The sequence below is a fragment of the Strix uralensis genome, chromosome 4 (assembly GCF_047716275.1).
Source record: "Strix uralensis isolate ZFMK-TIS-50842 chromosome 4, bStrUra1, whole genome shotgun sequence".
Lineage (NCBI taxonomy): Eukaryota > Metazoa > Chordata > Aves > Strigiformes > Strigidae > Strix > Strix uralensis.
The window spans coordinates 126951779-126971852 of NC_133975.1; the positions used below are offsets into that span (position 1 = coordinate 126951779).

At 42.1% G+C, this 20074-nt stretch overlaps 1 protein-coding gene across 1 annotated transcript; it reads right to left on the reverse strand.

Annotated features, from left to right (window-relative positions):
• Positions 1–2423: 2423 nt before the first annotated feature.
• Positions 2424–13611, reverse strand: CLBA1 (clathrin binding box of aftiphilin containing 1). The gene is made up of 6 exons (XM_074869062.1): positions 13547–13611; positions 11694–12355; positions 7653–7801; positions 6012–6141; positions 4638–4751; positions 2424–3204 (listed from the first exon to the last, which is right to left on the reverse strand). The coding sequence occupies exons 2-6, from the start codon at positions 12150–12152 to the stop codon at positions 3037–3039; spliced, it is 1020 nt and encodes a 339-aa protein (XP_074725163.1). The 5' UTR covers positions 12153–12355; positions 13547–13611; the 3' UTR covers positions 2424–3036.
• Positions 13612–20074: the final 6463 nt, after the last annotated feature.

The window sequence follows — 20074 nt, forward strand, 5'->3', positions numbered from 1 at the left end:
GCACTTTGAAAAGAACTTTTAAGCTTTCACAAGATTTTTTTATTTTACTCCAAGTCTTCTGCATATGTTTAACCAATGGTGGGTTTATGGTATACGTAGAAGTCATGCTAGGGTCTAGAATGCTTTTTTTGGTTGGTTGGGGTTTTTTTGGTTAATCAAATTCTACATGTTCTTTGGACTTTTAAAAATAAGTCTACAAATCCTAGGAATATGCCTTTTCTAAAAAAAAACTTCACAAAACTTTGCCTTCCTACTCTGTTCAGTTTTAAGCATTGTTGAAATAAGTTCCCTAAAATCTTACTTCTGTTGTAGCTTTGAACAGAATATGCACTGAAATGTTTTCAGTCTTTCACAATGTAGTTCTTTTTTTTGCAAAACTATTTACAGTGTTCCCTCCACAAAGGAAACATTTCAGTAATTATACTTCTGGTTTGAACTTTTAAAAATGGGTATATTTTCCCTCTAATCTCAGTGGAAGAAAAAGGCATTTCTGCCTAGCTCTGCTGTCTAAAACTCTTGCCTTGCTTTAGTTTTCACCTTTTCAAAATCCTAAGCAAATGTCAGAAGTCTATTTGCTTTCCACAGAGTACAGTAACATGTTTAGTTCATCAAAACTCAGTATTTCACAGCTGAGATTAGACCTAAGATTAGAAGTTATTAAATCTGTATCTTAAAACATACCAAGATACAAAGTTTTATTTCCTCTGTGCCCCCTTTTCACAGAAGGAGCACCTGCTGCTCCCCAGTGCAGTGGAGCGGGTAGGCAGTGGTTGTTGGGGCAGGCAGGAGCCAGGAAATGACTAAAGGAAATGAACAGCCACTATTTGTGCAGAACACACCAGAGGGGTTTCCGGCACCCCTTGTTTCCCAGGATAACAACAGAAGGCAAGGCTACTTTCTACTATTGCAATACGCCTGAAAACAGTCAACTAAAATTTAGTTTGTCTGCCTGAGCATGCTCTCTTGTCAGTTAATAGTGCAGCTTTCCCTTTGTGAGTACCCCCAAATACACAGATTGTCTCCAGATTCTGATGAGGGCTGGAGGACTGCACAACCTTGAAGCTGAATTGAATTTGTAGTTTTAAAGCTGATAGTCTTTCTCTCTGAAGAGATGGAACTTGTTCATCTGACTGGAGACAGGAGTCGAAAGGTCTCTTGGTTGTGTTGTGCAGCCTGTGGTTAGAGGCAGTAAGGGCTCAGGTGGCCCTTCAGAACAATCTGAAATGTGGAGCCCATCACCTTTGGAACCCCGATAGTTTTTTCCCCACTGAATCATAAAGGGCTGAAACCTTTTTTTTTTTTTCCCCAATCTGTACCTTGGACAGGGCTGTAAAAACCTGCTACTAAGAGGGAAAGATGATGGATTCACCCTTCTCCTGAGGTAACAGTGCAAAACATTCTTAGATACATTAATCTGATGTTAGCAAAAGCAAACTGGAAAGTCCAGAAGAGGGCCTCTGGGGGCTGGTGCTGTATATGCTACAGATTGCCCCCTCGAGCACCTCTGCAGGGCCCTGCTTGTCCAAAAGCATAAAAATGGGGTTTTATAATTGATTTCAATAATGTTTATTACCAACCTCAGCTATCCCTTCATCATTTATTGGCATTTTTTTGTGAGTGTATGACTTCAATCTATGTAATACATGTTTGAATGTTCTGAAGGACTTATAAGGGAAACTGAAAATTAATTCAAATCCAGTGTTAAGTGAAAAAGTTAACCTGCTCTTGCATCCATGTGGCGTTCCCCTGCAAGGCCAGGGAAGCTGCTGAGCCACTTCCAAACAGCACTTGTCCAAATGGCCTGTTCCCATTTACTGACTAACCAACACACAGTCATTCTATGCTAATAGTACTGAGGTACCATAAACACTGCTGAAGTTATAAATTATTATAATTGTAATTTCACTGCTGAACAGTTTACTAGATGAAGGGTTGGAGTCTGACAGTGCTTTTTAATATTCTTAATTCTAAGAACAGAAAAGGCACATCATTAAATAATGAACTGATTTAGTTTTGGAATATCCAAGTTTCTTCCCTGCTTTTAACACATATCAGTTGCAGTGCTTAGAAACTCTTTAAAATAAAAAGCCATATCAAATTCTCATATTCAGAATGGCTAAAGCAGTAAATGGTTTAGTAACTTGCATAAAAGTTATTACCAATGAATAAACGAAGCTGTTGCAGTTGGCAGGGAAGCACCATGGATTATATGAATGATAGTGAAGTGCATCCCCTCTGGCACTCAAGTATGCAGGAAGAAGGGCAACATAGTCAATAGTTACTATAAAATTTTAGGAGGGCAGCTATTTACAGCATTGTGCAGTGCAAGTCCTGAACTACACCCCTGTTAATCCTTAACAAGCACAGTTATGTACGGTATAAGTGTTCAGTAGCTTGAATGAATCCAAGTAGTCCTGTTAAAATCAGCTTCAGAGAGGTGATTTATTTCAGTTAGAAACTAATGCCAGAACAAAACATTTCACTGACTCTACCCCTACCACCACAGTGGGCTTTGTCAGAAGTTAAAACAGTTTTATTTTCCTAAACTGCAGTGAAAGCCACCAGATGTAGAAGGCTCCTCTCATTATGTTCAGCAGTGGCAAAGTAACAGATCTCAGCTGATCCAAACTGGACCAAATATGAGGAGAGATGGTGACAAGGCACACTTTACAACACACCTGAGGTGTGTTTAGATTTTGGCAGGGAAAGAAGGTTTTTGATCAAAGAGGCATTAAAGGCCTGAAAGGTCAGTAGTTCAGGAGAGTAGTCCACCAGAGTATCTTTAAGGTGCAACTGCAGCTGGATTTACTGTAAGAGACATGACCCTGCAGCAAAACTTAGCAGGACAAAATTACACCTTTGACTTCATAACTAATTAGGATAAATATCTTCTAGTAGCATGGCTTTAGGTACCTCATATACAGCAATATGTCACTTTCCTAAAGAACATTATGTAGTCTATAGTACCAAGCCAGTAACAAAATGAAGGTAAACTGCAGTCAGTTAAAAAAAAAAAGATTAAAAAGTGCATTTCATTCAACATATATCACTACTGAAAATTTTCATTTTTAGGTTGTGTGCAGCAAAAATGTGCTTCTTCCTTGGGATTGTTATGTATTGCATGTTTCCATTTGGTGATGTGGTTTTCAAAAAGAGGTTACAGGTGAAAAGATGACCATGTCCGGAATCCGGTGATACAGAAAGCTGAGTGAAAAAGAAAAACTAAGTTAACTTGCAGTAGGATGGAAAAAAAATTAATCACTTTGTATATTTTATCTAATTTTTATACAGTTTTCTTAAAAATAAAATTATCATAAGAAGAAAAAAGGACATAACTGGGAAGATAAATGGAAAACATCCCACTATACGATTTAACTTACTTAAAATTAAAAGTGCCAACATACATTTCCTAATGAGCTTTACTTTGAGACACCAAGCTGCAGAGCTTGTTTTTTCCCTTCAGAGTCTACTCCAGAAAAATACTGTCCATTTACCTTAACTTTGTACCTTTGTATCTAACATGATTCTTTTTACTTTTACTCCTCCTTCGTCTACCTTGAACCACTTCTTTGCCTAAACCCTGTCTCTGTATTTTATACATTTCCAAGTACGTGTCAGCTACTGTGATCCCACCCCCATGTACTCATTGACAAAAGCAGAACTGAATTATGAAGGAGTAAGCTGGACAGTCTCTTCTGGTTTTCTTTCTGAATTCTCCAGCCTAACATATCTTATGCACAAGGTTCCTGGAATGGTTATACATTTTCATTGTCCAGTGCAGTAAATAGACCAAACCAGAGCAATGAAAGCATGCCTCAAACTACGCATCTCCACAGCAACAACAGTTGCTCAAAGTTTATTCTTCACTGAGGAAGGGACTTTGGGTTAAGAATATTCATCCAAAATACTTTATTAAAAACAGAACGCAACTGATTTTTTTTTAAAGCAATGAGGAATTTTCATTCCAACTTCCACTACTTTAGCAAGAAACAAACAGAGCTTATTAAGGCCCGTTTGACCAAAGATACAAGCACACTAACAACAAAGTATTTATCTGTATATTTTGTAACAGAGCCTAAAAACAGTGATGTTCTCAAATCCTTGTAATTTTAACATCAATTCTGCCTTCCTCCTTAAGTAGCCCATTTTCTCCTCGAGTGAACAAACCAAATCTGAATCTTTCTAAATATCTGAAATACAAGTTCAAATGCAGTTTCTGCTCTACCAGCTTTGCTTCTAATCTTTCCCTTACCATATATTTTAGGAGTGAGTTACAATCATCAGTGATGGATGTGCCGATCCTTCTATAGACACGCTAATCTTCCTCTGTCATCAGAGCATCCTGACTACATTTTATATATCGCTGCTCTCTCTCAACCATTAAGTAATTTGGCCTAAAATCCAGCCTACGTAATGAATAACCTTGTATTTCAGTGTCCCCCCTGTTATGTTGCTTTGCATTTGGTACATTATATTGTACCTTTTCTAAAGCCATCAGATAGGTTTCAAAGAGAAAAAAACAACTCCACATCCAATTACGTTAGGAGACGTGCTGGAACAGCTGGCTACAGCACAGAAGAACATGTAGAATATACTCTGTGGTTCTCTGAAGTGCTTACTTTCAGAACAATTCTTACCTTAGTCTGGATCAGTGCTTTGCAGTCATGAATACTGAATCCATCAAATCCAAAGTCCTCATTATCTTTAACATTTGATTCCTCAAAAATATCATCCTGGCTCTCCAGAAAGTCCTAATAAAACATAATTTACATTTTCTTTACGAATTTCTATCTGATCTCACAGTATGTAACCTAAAGAGACGTTTCCCTCAAATAACAATAACCACCAAATCTCACTTCCTGATTTATCATGTGCCCCCCCTGCATTAAAACAATTTTATGCCAAAACAAGTTCTACACACATGAATCTAACTGTGCCTTAAATTAATTAAAAAAGCCATTTCCAATTAAAATTAGCCTTAACCTACACCAGAAAATAGCTGAGAAATACATTTTCATCAGTATTGTTAAAAGCAATACAGTTTTCCAGTCACAGATGTAATGACATAACTTTAAGCTGCCTGGGCACTGATTTAATGCCAGTATATCTATGGGCAAGAAAGGAACAGAAGAGGAGTTCAGCTATTTTGGAGAAATGTCTCCCATTCTCTCCTGTTAAGTGTTAAGTGACTTTCAAGTGCAGAACAGGTCCTATACCTTCAACACTGTTGTTCTGTTTGTATGTAACTTGCATGAAAGGTCAAATATGTCCATAAAATCAAAATTGAACACTGTACCACCCCCACCATACTTAAGCAATCAAATTATCAATTGAAACAGTTACTTCTGAAAACCATATGTGAGTCATTCATCCCAACTAAATAACCAGGTTGAATACTAAACGACCTCTGATACCTTTATCTTCTCAAAACAAGAGATTAAACAGAGACGTTTGAGATCTTTCAATACTGTTGGTTTGGTCTCAATTCAATTTAAAACATACTCTCCCTCAAGCCTTGCAAAAACAGACTGAATAATCTGAGGAAAAGAGAAGTGGAACACACTTTCAGTTCCTATACAGTAAAAACATCCAGTAATTACTTTAACAGCCTGTGATTCAAATCTGATTTTCACTTAATGGAAAGATATTAGAGGCTAACAATTTTCTCATACTCTTAGCAAAAAAGTAAATCATCTTACTGCACACACATCTGAAAGCTAATTCCACATTTATACGGGAGCTGAACGAACCACCTAACAACAGGGCACTACATAGTGGAGACTTTTAATGTAAAGCCAATCAAAATTTAATCCTGCACAATTTCACAGTTACTTACACATAACGATGGAAAAACACTAGACTATCATTTTTAAAGGCTGTCTCTAAAAAAAAAAAAAACTTATGACTCACCCAGACCTAGTTCCTCATGCATCTGCACATATAGCTTACAGAAAATCAGATTGGTAACCAAGTGTTTATGCTGGCATACCAGCAAACCATTGTTCAATTACCTTCTGATTTGCATCTATTCCAAGAACACTCAAGAGGTTTTCTTGGCAATGAGATTTACTCCAGGGATGTCTTAAACTGGGGGTATTATCAAAGTCTCTAAGTGTTCTCCATATGTTTCCAGAATCAATGCTAGGAAAGAAAACATAATTTGAGGTTATAAGGTGTACAAAGTCTCCAGTGAACATCTATAACTTATTGTCGCTACACACACTCATGTACTAGCCTCCCTTGATCTAAAAAGCAACTTATCTTAAAACTCTTTCTACATTAATTCAAACTATCAACCCAATGTACTAATAAGCTTGCAAGACAATGGAAACAGTAAGTCAACAGAACTGTATGTTTGAGCTTCTCAGATAAGAAGTGCATTAGAAGCATATTTCAGAGATTGTTATATGCCAACAGCTTGCACTATTCAATTGCTTCTGTGAAATATGGGTAGAGTTCAGCCCTATTAATTCCATGCTTTGCATTTTCTGTCTCTCAAACCTTTCTCCTTCCTATCAGCCATGCTTCGCCACTGCAGCAGCAGCCTGCTGCTCAGATGGGTGACCTGCACCTGCTCTGGACACGTACGTACTACATAACAAGCCAAAGGCACGCTCTACTGAAACAGCGAGAATTAAAGAGTTCCCTCTACATAGCACTTTGGGTTCTTACATTGTATTCATCCTTATAAATCCAGTTGCTTTTTGCTTGGTACAGGATGCAATTATCATTGATTTTAGTTATTTACCACAGCAGCTTAGGGGTTTTTTGTCTGTAGTTGGTACTCTGCTATAATATTGCAGTCCCTTTTACATATATATCACAGTTCTCCACAAGTCTGAGGCTGATCAAAATATAATGCACTTATAAGGAACCTGATGAAAGGATGCCTGCATTAAATGTTTTAACTACATTTCTTGTGATTCTTATGACATTTCCAAAGCATGGTCTGACCCAGCTTTCTAGATACAAAGCCTCAGATATATGCAAAAATAACTACAATACTGTTCAGTAACTACAATACTGCTCAGAAGCTGCTGATCCTTCAAAAACATGTAACAAATCTAAAAGCATTCCAGCTGTCAAAAGAAAGCTAAGTTAGTGATACTAATTGCTATTAACATAACCCCAGGAAAGAAGCCAGATGCACCACAGATTCTGAAGCACATCTGGTTAGACATAAGAAGTAGTTACCACCTGGGAAAATGGAGGGAGGAAAAAAATAAGCAGGTGGGTTGTCAGCAGAAGCAGCAGCAGCAATGCTCCTGCCTCAGATGATGGAGAAATAAGTCGGATGTGTTGTGAAGAGAGGACAAGCGAACAGGAAGAGCAGGCTGCCTGTTGGGTGTTCTGGCATTCCAGAGGCTTAGTCATAAGAAAGCACACCAACAGCAGGAAAAACCCTGAGCAGGAATTTGTAATTTTGATGTATTCCCTTCCTTGTTTTCCAATGGCTAAACCACAGTCCATTTCCTTTAACAACACAATACAAAATTGGTAAGATCTATATGCTGAAGAGCATAGTGATTAAAAAGATTTTTAAGTTTACCTGCAAGTACCACTGATTTTTAAATTATGAAATAAACAGAGTAATTAACTGCTGAGGAACTTTTAATTATTTTTTTTTTAAACTGTTGATCTAAACTCATTACCAAAGTTGATTCTTCATAAATTCAGGAATCCCAACATCTTCATTATTTGTATCAAGTACTTGATCTAAGCTTCTTACGCTCTCTCTGGACTGTGATACAAAGACTTCTGGAAAGCCCAACTTAAATATATCCTCATAGCTGTGGTTTGCCTAGAAAAAACAGAGTTTTATTACACATAGAATCACAGAATCACAGAATTGTCTAGGTTGGAAAAGACCTAGAAGATCATCCAGTCCAACCACTGACCTAACACTAACAGTTCCCAACTACAGCATATCTCTAAGCGCTAAGTCAACTTTACTCTTAAACCCCTCCAGGGATGGGGACTCCACCACCTCCCTGGGCAGCCCATTCCAATGCCCAACAACCCGTTCTGTAAAGAAATGCTTCCTAATAACTAGTCTAAACCTTCCCTGGCGCAACTTGAGGCCATTCCCTCTTGTTCTATCACTTGTTACTTGGTTAAAGAGACTCATCCCCAGCTCTCTGCAGCCTCCTTTCAGGTAGCTGTAGAGGGCAATGAGGTCTCCCCTCAGCCTCCTCTTCTATAGACTAAACAACCCCAGTTCCCTCAGCCGCTCCTCCTATGACATGTGCTCGTACGACATGTTACACAGGCCATCCCCACGGTTCATGAAGGCCCTAGTCCAAAGACTACAATGTTTCTAGAGACTGTATTATTGTTTTTAAAATTTGTATTAATATTTATGGCACTGAGGGACTAAGCCCATAGTTCAGTGTTGTGAGTATTTACCTAGAATTAGAGGAGGAGAAGCAAGAGTCCAAGAGTTTCTGATGAACTCTAGCTCCCCAGCTACTAAGTTATAGACTGGTTTGCCTATTAGCACTCAAAACTCCTTCTGCTCAGCTAATTCAGTTCAGGTCAAAACTGATGTATATATCAACTCAAAAGTTTGTTTTGCTAACTTTGTATTCGAACACACCTAATTCAGCCAAATGCTACTAAATGCTATAGTTAGCAATAAATACTTGCACTGTGTAAGTCTGCATAAAAGCTGGGGTGATTATGTCTCTGTCTCCTTGCATTTGCACCAAACTTTTTCCAGCCTATGTTAAAAATCTGAGCCAGATTTACATACTTCTTCCTCCTCCAGCAGGAACAAGAAGGAGGTTTGGAGGACTGAACATAGCCACAGGAGTGACCCAAACAGGCCTACTGGAAGTAACAGGGTTATCTGAAGACTAAGAAATACATATACAAGGAAAAAAGTGCATAATTTACATGCTATCCTAAAGGGATGTTATCATGCCATCTGGTCCAGAAGCTTTGTCCTTTTATTCCTTCAAAGAAGGAATTACTGCAATTTTCTAAATCAAAGCAATTAATTGACTTCAATACCCTCCAGAAGGACTGCAATCCAGGAGCAGCAATGTTGTGTGAAAACTAGAGAACGAAACCAGGCAGTTTGTTTTCTTTGCCTAGCAATCAACAATTTAATCTGAAAAACATTAAGTATGGATACTCCGTATTTTGACAGCTTCATTTAATTGTAATTCAAACAGCTGAAATAAATGGAGAATATTTCCACAGTTTCATCATACTGAACTCAGACAAGTGCAGTGAATACTGAGAGTACAGATTTAATCTAATGATGAGTGGGCAAAATCAACAGAGCTGGTAGAAGGCTTCTGTACTTCTGAGCGTGCTTCTAGAAATAGAATTTCTGCCCCACGCTGCTCCCTCCTGAAGTCCTTGTTAAACTGCCTATCCTGAAGGGCGACTGCTGGGATATTCAAAGTCTCCTGGGTAAAATCCTTTGAATCTTGCCCAAAGTGTCATAATACTTTAAATCAATTTGTAAATTATTTCAGTAGACTTAACTTACAACAGGGATACTGTATGGGGCAGAAAGATGCCTGAGAAGCATAATTCTATGAAAACACACTTGCTGAAGCATACATGGAGAATCACAGCCAAGGAAAAAAAATAATTTCCAAGTAGGTACCAAAATCTAAATGGGACAGGAGCCAAGGAAAAGTCAGGCAGCTGCTCTTGGCTTTAGGGTGGGGGGGAAATTACAGGCACAGAAATGTGAATGGAGGGAAACACAGGTCTGCCTCATTTGCAGTATTGCCTTGTGACATTACTCCAACATGCATACAAGTCACTGGCTTACAGTTTAGACAACCCAGATGAAAATGCAAGATTTTTTAAAATTACCTTTATTACTGTCTGCTTCAGTAGGCATTTCTAAAACAAAATTTGGGTATATTTCCATTTACCTCGTGGCTTTGTACTAATTACAAAAACACAAAGGCATAAATTTCACATCCATGCTTTTTGACTAAATCCTCTATATCCTGTTATATCAGAATACTCTAGTGCTTAAGTGCACTAGTTCCTCTCACAAAGGTCAGTATTTAAAGAACACAGGAAAAATCCCTAAAGTTATTCAATCATGTCGGCAAAATACCCAGCTGCTGCAAGAAAATTACTATTGTTTTAATCTTAAAATATGTGATTCTGCTCCAGACTGACATCATCTAATTAACCGAAGCATTAGATATTGAAGGTCAGACCTCTGACCTCAGATGATCTTTAGAGGTCCCTTCCAACCTACCTGGACTTTTTTCTATTGACCATACAGAAGAGAGAACCCCAACCTGAAGGGTTTATGATCTCGACCAAACAATATAAAAAGCACAGGGATGAATGAAAAGCTACATGTATATTCTACACCCACATAAATCTCCAGCAGCTCTGCAGCTGTTTCTGTACCCTGAGATAAGAAAATACAACTTGAAACTCTAGGCATGGTTAACTTATTTAGCTCATACTGGACACTTCCTTTCGCCTTTAATAAATGCAAAAATAAAGCAAAGGCTTCAGTAAGACTAAGATCTACTGCTTTTGGAAAGAAACCAAACAATCTGCTATATTCTATTTCAGCTTCAGTCATTATATACTTTTTTTTTTTGAACATAAGACTTCTTGTCCCCGATTTCTAGCATTATGAACAATTTAAATTCTCTGTTTATGCAATGACCAAATATCCTTGATCTCCACTCTAGCTAGACAGCTTATCCTACATGCATCTTTGTCCTTTCCCTAGTAGTACCTCTGCAACAGGTGAAGTTCCCAGGCAAGGGCAAGAAAGCCTGTCTCCAGAAAACCCTCAGTCCCCTACGCATACTAAAACTTACCTAACAGACTACAAGCAGTAAGCTATTACTGCCGCTTATTAACCCCGTGGAAGTCTTAGCTGATTGCTCTCTTTTTTCAAACGTTTTAACTTAGGATAAAAGTAGTAAGGATGAGGGTGGTTTGTTATTTGTACATTCTTATTTTCTTTTTGTTACTTTGCTTCACTTTGGTGATGCATGTTTGGTAAACATAGAAACACATTAATTGCAACTAGGTATAACCCTTTAACCTGAACCTCTTTTTGTGCTGATAAGGACACATTATTTATTCAGATTATTAGTTATAACATTGTATTAGAGAATGTAACATCCTATGCTAAAAAATGAATTATATTAAATTATTTCCATTAATCTTTTTGTGTCATTAACTTCCATCCACAATCAGGCTAAAATTCCAAACAGACTGCTGTATTATTCAGGCAGTATATTAGTAAAACAAAAATTATTGTTTTTGCCAACTTCTAACTCAATGTAATATTGGTATACTTCAATAAGCTTGCTCATAATTTTTGTCCACCCTGGTTTTGTTACCCACCTTCACCATTTTTTGTTTCCTATGCTCATTCTGGTCTAGCTTTTAAATTGCCTGTGCTTCAGGGCAAGGTTCATGGTTTCACTTGCTTACTTATTCCTAGTCTCTAGAAGCAAAGTAGAGCATTAGGTTCTTTAAAGCTCTCCAGCAGGATAACTTAAGTATTTGTCAAACACTGTAAAGAAGTTGCTTTTGTTCCACTTGAGTTAGCTGCAAAGTAGTTTGACAGTTTCTCTCCCTGTACAACATTACCCTCTATTGAGAAGACATTCAGATACAAATCTTGGGATGTAGGAAGCAGTAACACAAACATTTCTGGTCTTTGGTTTACTATTACCACATACCTCATTTAGAGAGCTGGAAGCCTCCTGTATTCCACTGTGTAGAGATGGCTCAGAACAAAAGTGACCAGCAGAAGTGCTACAATGTCCGCTGCTTAAGTCCTTACCAACTCTGTAAATTTTTGTTGACTTCACTTCAAGATTATGACTGAATCTCTCTGATTTGTCTAAGGACTCCTCAAAGCCTTCAAAATCACCCCAGGAACTGCTGGGCTCTGAGGTACTGTAACTGCTCTCAGAAAACCCCTCAAAACTTCTCTCTTTGCTATTCACCACAGAGAGGCTTTCCTGCATTACTTCAAGATTAATAATTTCGTTATTTGTCCTTTCATTCAAATTACAGTCACTTTCATCTAGAGACATACCACCTACTTCAACTGCTAGGTCTTTTAGAGACATCTGGTGTGGTGTGTCTGTATTAGTAAGACTTTCTACTAGTGACAGGTTCTGCATCTTTTTCATTTGCTGAAATCTGTACTGCAAAAAAGGCTACTGAAGTTCAGTTGTGTTAGAAACCTGAATATGTCCAAAACAGAATTAAATTCTTCATTTCACCCCAAAGAATAAACAACACTGCTAAATCAAAACAGGATGTCCTTCAGCCTCTCCTCCAGTAATCAGCACGTGCATGTTATTCAGTCTCACTTTCTGCGTAGGATATTAGCCTGCAAAGAAAGAATTATAAATAAATACTTCTGTGATAAGGGCTGTGTAGGAATAAAGACAGATAGCTGATGAAGTAGGAGAAAGAATGCTCAGGTTAAAATAAACACATTCCAGTATTATACAACTGAAAAATCACTGTAGGCAAAATTCTAAAAATTCACCCTTAACTATCTGCCCACACCACAAGCCAGTCATTAAATTAGTGAACAATGTTCAGAAAACAATTAACAGACACTGTTGGATGTTAACCAAGTACTGACTGAGTATACAGGAGACAAACCGAAATAGTTATAGACAATATCCAACACTTATTAACTATTTTCTATAACTATTTCATCCACCTCACACATGCCCTTTTTGTTTTCCACGGGCTTTCCCTGTCCCCGCAGGGACTGAAGAGGCGAACGTGACTTGCAGCAACATGGGAACTGGCCGCTTAATCCTGTGCCAAATACAGCGCTTCCAACTATTTAAGCAATTAAGACAGATCTAGCAAGTTCAGCTTGGCATCTGTAAATTATAGAGGCAACACTGCATTTATCATTTCAGATTAATCCCATCTCCTCAAGCATTTTTCCGACTGGGGGGCAGGTTAGGAGCTACACCAAGCCCGCTCCTGTAGGACTGGCCGCTCCTGGCTATTTTCTGTGCTTAACGGGCAGAACAAACCTGGGGGGTTCTTCCCCCCAGTTCACCTCGAAGGTGGCCCAGGACCAGCGGGGCAGGGACCACTGGAGCGGCGGGACCCTCGCCCGCCCCGCAGCGCTGGGCCTCAGCGGGGCCGGCCGCCCCCTGGCGGAGCGGGGCAGGGGAAGCCCCGGCGGGCGGAGGCCGAGCGCCCGGCCCCGACCCACCCGCCCCGCAGCCGCCAGCGCTTCGCCCGGGGAAGAGCCTCCCCCACCCGCGCTTCCCCCCAGCGGCGACCGGGCACCCCGGGCTGAGCGCCGGTACCTGCCCGCCGCGGGGAGCCGCGCTCCGGCCGGGAGGAGGCGGCGGCGGCAGGCGGCGGGGGGGGGGGAGGGTGGCCAGCCGCCTCGCTCCACAGCCCCCGGGAGCGGCGGGCCGCGGCCGGGCCTCAGCTCCCCGCGCTGCGGGTGCGAGGGGAGGCGACCGCGGGGCCTGAGCGGTGCCGGCCAGTTACGGCCGTGGGGGCGGCTCGGGGCCCCAGCCCCGCGAGGAGCCAGCCTTACCGCCATCCGCGACCCGCCGCCGCCCGGCCCGCGCCCGCGGCCCAGACAAGCCGGCAGGTCGCCGGGGGCGGGGTTAGGTGTGCCGGGGCGGGGCCTCGGGCCGGTGGGGGGGCCGCTACCGGGCGGGGCGGGGCCGCGGAGGGGCGCAGCGGAGCCCTCGGCCGGGCCCTCGGCCGCGGCGGGCGGGAGCGGCCGGGCAGCGTCCAGGCCTGACGGCGGGAGCGGCCCCCCGGGCCTCCCCGCCTCCACCTGCGCCTCCGGCCAGGCCCACCCCGCCCGGGGGAGCAGCAAGGGGCCGCGGAGCCTCAGCCCCTCCTCAACCTTCTCGCCCCGTCCCGCGTCCCCTTCTCTCCCCTTCCTCGGTTTTGACGAGCGCTTCCCTGGTTCTCCAACGTTGGCCCTGGGCCGCGGTCGTTGTTGTCTTCACCTGCATCTCCCTTGGGTTAAAACCGCCCGTCCCAGCTTCCAGCCAGAAGTCAGCTGCCTGCTGCCTTTGAAAATCATGATGTGAAAATGAAAAGTATTCACATTTTTCCAGCTTCTTTCTGCAGCCTGGCAGGCTAAGGGGACGGGGTTTGATGGTGGTGGTTCATGTTTGCTTTTAATTTGGGAAGCGCTAAAATCCTCACATAATTACAAAACTCCAGGATACAGACTTAAAAAAAGTAACAATCAATCCACCCAGTAATACAATGTCACGATAAAATGGTTGGAATCGGCCAGCCACAGCCTCTCAGGATCCCCTCTTCCTCTCTCCCTCCTTTGGCCCCCCGAGGTATTTGGTTGTCCCCCCTCTCTGCTGAGGCCAGGACTTGATCCACTTGTCGTATCAGGTAAAGCCAGAAGCTGTGGGTCCGGTCGCTGTGGACAGGTCACCGCAGCCGGGGGTGACCTCCTCTTCTCCCCCCATCCCGAGGAGCAGAGGAGGCAGCGTGCCGGAGGTGGCTGCTCCCACACCGGGGTGGCAGCGGGAAGGACACGAAGAAAACTGCTCAGTCTCCCTGTCCTCGGCGCTGGGTTAAACATCTGGGCAGTCCCAAGCGACAGGGAACAGTTGTAAAAGCAAGGAAAAAGGTTTTCTGGAGCAAGGCCCAAAGTAAAAAGCTTTTTGAGGCAGTACAGTGCATATGTTTTCCAGCCCAGGCACAGATAGATGCACTCCCCTCCCACACATCTGACGCCATTCCAGGCTGCAGCGCTTTATCTGAGGGCGAGAGGCTGAACTTGGGAGTGATGCCCAGACGCAGAGCCAAAGAAACTTTACTGGCAAGTCTCTGAAAGTTTTTTTAATTTGTTTTCTTTCTGCGTTGGAGCAGTTTCTTACCCTGGGTGGCCATCCCGTGGCAGTCGGCAGCTCAGGATATCCGACCAGCTCAGCGAGACAGTGATTCAGCCCCAAAGCATCCTGCACTTGTTGGGATAGCATCGCCATCCGACCTGCAGTAAATTTGTGCTGCAGGGACCTCAGGGGTTCCAGCTCTCTTTTCGGGTTTGAAGGGAGCTCAGCATTTTTTCCCGCTACTGAGATTGTTTTGCATAGCTTTACATTTTCACCCTTGTCTTATCAGAGGAAAAGGCTATAAACGGTCTGCGCAAAGGCCGAGAAGCTCTTCTCCATACCACAGTTTGCATCTGGAGGGGAAGGGGTGCGTGGGTTCTGCAGACCTGCCTCTGCCCCACCACGTCCAAGCTGTCTTGGCGGTAGCGCGGGTGGAGTGGTGGGAGAGCTGGTGAGCACCAGAACATGCCACAAACCTTAGAAACCTCAGTGTAGGAACAGAAGAAACTGTAGTGCCTTCTGCCCAGAGTACCATCAGTAAGTTTATTAAGGACTTGTCACATAACAGTGTTGTTTCTTTCTCTTTCCAGCACACCCTGTAACCCACCTTGGGAAAACCAGTTGCTAACCCTGAGTCCCTGCAGAGGAAGCAATCGGCTGCCCCATCTGCTGGATGTACCTACCGCTGCCTCCGTTCTCAGGCAAACACAGCTGAAAAGCCATAGAATCACCCCAAGAAAAGTCTGCACTGGTGTGTTTTGGGCAGGTTTTCAAATCAGGAGTCAGCGTGAGGCACAGCCACCCTGCAAAGTGCATTTCACCTGCCCTCGTCTGAATTCACTTCTCTTGACTCAGCCCAGCTGAGTGTGAGTGTGACAGCTGCTGATGAGATCCCTAATTCTTGTTTTAAATTACACCCTCTCATGGACTGACTAGTTTAAATTAAAAGCATTATCACAGGTGGATTAAGAGTTTTCCCCTCAGAAGTCTATTGGAGACAAAGTTCATGTTATCTGTTTGGGGGATGTCTTACGATTTTGTCTGACATGTACCAGGTCTTGGGATTTACCCCATGATTACTACATTAAATCAGTAATTTCTTTTTGAACTATCACTTTTATTTTTTAAAATAGCCTAGTCTTTATTTAAAAGATAAATATGCTAAGACCTTCAAATATAGCCTATAAGCTTATATTTAGGCACTTAAATGTATGTATCTCTAAAGCAGAATCTCACTACTCAAAAATTCACTAGTGCAAACAACTGAATTGACTGAACACTCATCTGCAGCTGCTGGTTTTGCTCCTGCCACCATTCCTACTGGAAGATTATTTGAGGTTAGTACAGATACTCTAGAATTATGTTTTTCATTTTTTCCTTTGGAAAAATAACAACTTGTGATAAAAAAAATCAACAGAGTAACTGAAAAGTATTTACTTTCAGAGCAAATCAGCACCACACTGTTGTAATATGAATTTTTATTTGTTTGTGAAAAATTTGATCCTGAATTATTGAATTGTGTGACTCCCTTATAAATGATTAGGGCGTTATGGATGGCTTTCTTCTTCATTCATTTTCTTTCCTGGAAAAAAAATACAAACAAGCAGTACCTTTATATGCAGAAATTTCAGTGCTGGTTTTTTTTTTTTTTTAATTGAAGCATTAAACAAGATTAACTTGCTATTTAAATGACTGAAATATTTTCTTTAATTCATATTAAAGATTTGAATGTCTTTTCTTGTAAAAAATAATAGGTTACGTGTAGCTAAACTGTCTTAAAATATCATTTAGAAAGTAAGAGTAAACATGTTTTCAGAAATTGATAAATAATTTTGATTGACTCAAAATGACTTTTCATTAAATGACCTGTCTTTTCAGCAGATGATTAATTTTTTTTTCACCATAAGTATCCTGATTTTAGAAGCATAGGATATCAGCAATTCTTTCATTTCCATAGTAATAGTGAGTTCTCAGCTTTTCGAAAAAACACTGTAGATATCAGGCCTGATTTAATCGACTAGCTATGGCTTAAATTTGTAAATGTGGTCGATTATGCCATTAAATTCCCTCCTGGAGGTACAGTGTTTTTTTGCCATACCTTCCAGCTTTGCTTAGCTGTTGGTATGGGTGGTTCGGAAGGTCAGTAATACCCATCACCTTTTTCCTGAGTTAGAAATGAGAACAGCAGCACTTCAGGGCAAACTTTACTTCTTCCCAGTACGTGATGGGTGCGGATTTCCTGGATGCCCTGCAAAATATTGCTGAGTGTGCTAAAGCATTGGGACGGGAGTCACTGGCATTCAGGAGTCACCTGCAGCAGCTAGCAGTGCCTGGGCTAAAAAATGAACCAGAATCTTTCCAACAGCAGATGGCAGCTCTCCCTTGTCTCTCTTTCGTGCACACAGCAATACTGTTCGTTTTCTTGAGCAGGGGAAGTAATTCATCCCCTCTACGCACTACATTTAAAAGGTATTACACCACCTGCTTTATGTGCTGACCACTGAAAAGCCATTTCACAGGACCCCTGCATTGATGGGCTGTCAGTGTAGAAAGACTTACCCATAAAAAAAGCAACATCCTTTGCCAGGAGGTGTAAAATATACTTTAGGTCTCTCTTGTCTTCTCTCAGGTGTGGAACATAAGGGAGCTGTAATCCACCCCTCAAAAAAGCTACATGTGCAAGAGACGTACGTGTCCTGGGTTCAGTGGCTGCCTTGAGTGCTTTTGTCTAGCCCAGTAGTGCGGTTTTGAAGCCCAGCTTGCATTTGCCTCAATGGCTAGTCTGGTTCTCAGAGTGATTTTGAGGACCACAAACTAGGTGTCTTCTGAAGAAAGACAGCGAAATGCCATTCCACTCTGGCACTTCATGGAAACATTGTCTTCCAAATCCGTGTGTGGGCTGCACTACTTTTAAGATCCTCCAGCATGTTACGTAGCACATGTGCCAGAAGAAGACTCTCAAACCAGTCAGAGCTCCTACAAGATCCTGACATGGTTCTTCTGCTATATGTAAAGGGCCAAGTGCCACAGGCACCTTCCTATTTGCCACCATCTGCGAGCCTTCAACTCTTTGCCACCACTCCATTATCCACTGACACTTCTAGTTTGAAATCCTTTCCTGTCTTCAGCTGCTTTCCCTTCTGTTGTCAGTCCCACTTCCTGAACCCCTTATTTCTTTTATCAGATCTTTTTCTTACTATCCATTTGACAACTGTTCTCTCTTCTGCCTTTAGCCTTCTGAAAACTCAGAGAGTTGTGGCTTGGGCCCCTTATGGAAATGGAAGTGGTTGTTATTCCATGAGAGGGATGTGAGAGGGACAAAGGTTTCCTGGGTAGCAGAATAATTTGCTGGCAGAAGCAGAAGGTTGCAAACGTTGCTCTTGGTATGAGAGCACTGGCAAGTAATAGTCTGCAGATTTCAGGAGAATAAAGGTGATCCTCTTGAAGTTCCATTACACTTAATTGAGAGCATGGCAGACATGCACCTACTACTTGAGTGCAACACAGCAGCAGCTGCTCATGTGGACTCTGACACCATGGCGGAGAACCTGGAGAAATGACAATGCTTTGACATGAATCCAGAGTTCTTATTCTTGGATCCCACAGAAGATCCCTTTGAGGTCATACTCTAAGATACCTTTTTTACCTCCTCCCCGCCATAGCTGGCATCAGCACCCCTGTATGCACATTCCTGTTTCCAACACAGTAAGTGTACTGTTTTTCTAGACATGTTGCTTGTCAGACGGGACAAAGCTTCTGATGGAATTACAGCTTTGGGCTCAGATCTGCAGGGAAGTGATAAATATCACCAGGCTGCGCAGGAGAGCTGGCACACCTCTAAAAGCAATTTCACAGGGGCTGTGAGCTGCAGGAGGAATAATTCACACAGCAGCTATGTGAAACTATCAACAACGGTCGGAACTGCCTGCCCAGTCCTGACCCAGTATGGATGACTTTGCCTCAAAGCCGTGCAACAAACATTGCAATGTGTGTGTAAAACAAATGGTAGAACAGCTCCTTCATTCATTCAGCAGGGCTGACAGCTATTCCAGACTGACTACCCAGCAACAAGGTTCTGGAGAGGTGACACGGCCCCACAACAGTGTCTCCCTCCAGAGCCACCAAGCTGCTACACACCCGGCCTGCAGGCAGGCCTGTGGCAGGAGCCAGAGGAAGAGGGAGTTCAGCACCTCCCAGTGACTGATGTTCCAGTCCAGTCCTCAGAGAGACAGTTTTATTGCACTTAATTATTTGCTACTGAAGGCATAGCCAGTGTCCATCTAAAGATCTTGCTTCTCGTGATCCACCTGGCCAAGGAAAGGATCCTCAAGGCAGACAGTTACATATCTCTTGAGCTCTGAAACCTCCAACTTCTGCTTCTCTTACTGCTGTTTCCTTCTACTTAAATCTCTCCTTGCCCTGAGTATAATCAAAGCAGAAAAAACAGGAGCATATCTTCTCCTTACAGTGCCCCTTCTGAACACAGGTGAAAGCAGGCCCTACACTCCCTGGACCTGCTAGAGCTTGTAGAAGGATGCTACATATTCCACATCTTCAAAAAGGTGGTTGTTTAAATGTATGGCAGTAGTGTGCAGTACCACAGTTGAATTGTATGTGGTGCTTCAGGCACCTACCCATACCTGCTCCTTGCTCTGTCATCACTTCCCATTAAACTCCTGTGTTGCTTTTCTGTTGATCGTTCAAAATCGTCATATAGGTATCTTTAGTATAAGTTCAACAGTCTCTGCTGCCCACATGGGTTTTTCAGATACGTAGACATTAATTTACTGAAAGCATGCCTTGTAATTTTTGCCAGTCCCCTGCATGCACTGTAAACTGACTCGCGATCGCTGCAGTTTGCAGCTCACTAATCCTCTGCTTTAATGCCTGATTAGGTCCCAAATCCATTATTGTTAGTGAGATGTGGGTGTGGGGAGGGTAAGAGGATTTAATCCTCTTGGCTGAGAGTTAAACTGCTAGAGGTACACCCGACTGGTGCTGTACCAGTGTATTAATTAGCTTGCCTGGAAATTTCGTCAGTGCTGTTCAGTGAGGTTGTTGAAAGGTCAGACCCTCCATTAGAAGTGTTGTGCTTCAACTTTAAGTCATAGCACTTGACACTTAACAAATCTCTAGGAAAATAAAATCAAATAAAGCATTAGCATAAAAATATTTTAAAAAACTCAAGTCCCCACTTCAAGCAGCCTTTGAAAGAACACTGAATCATAATAATTAGCATCTTTGTAGCT

What these genes read in the sequence shown, in the direction of transcription:
- CLBA1 (XM_074869062.1), bottom strand. Translation starts at nt 12,152, where the DNA reads ATGAAAAAGATGCAGAACCTGTCACTAGTAGAAAGTCTTACTAATACA. An exon ending in GAATAGATGCAAATCAGAAG is followed by an intron (nt 4,752 to 6,011) that starts GTAATTGAACAA and finishes ATGTTTTATTAG; the next exon opens with GACTTTCTGGAGAGCCAGGA. An exon ending in AAGCACTGATCCAGACTAAG is followed by an intron (nt 3,205 to 4,637) that starts GTAAGAATTGTT and finishes TTTTTCACTCAG; the next exon opens with CTTTCTGTATCACCGGATTC.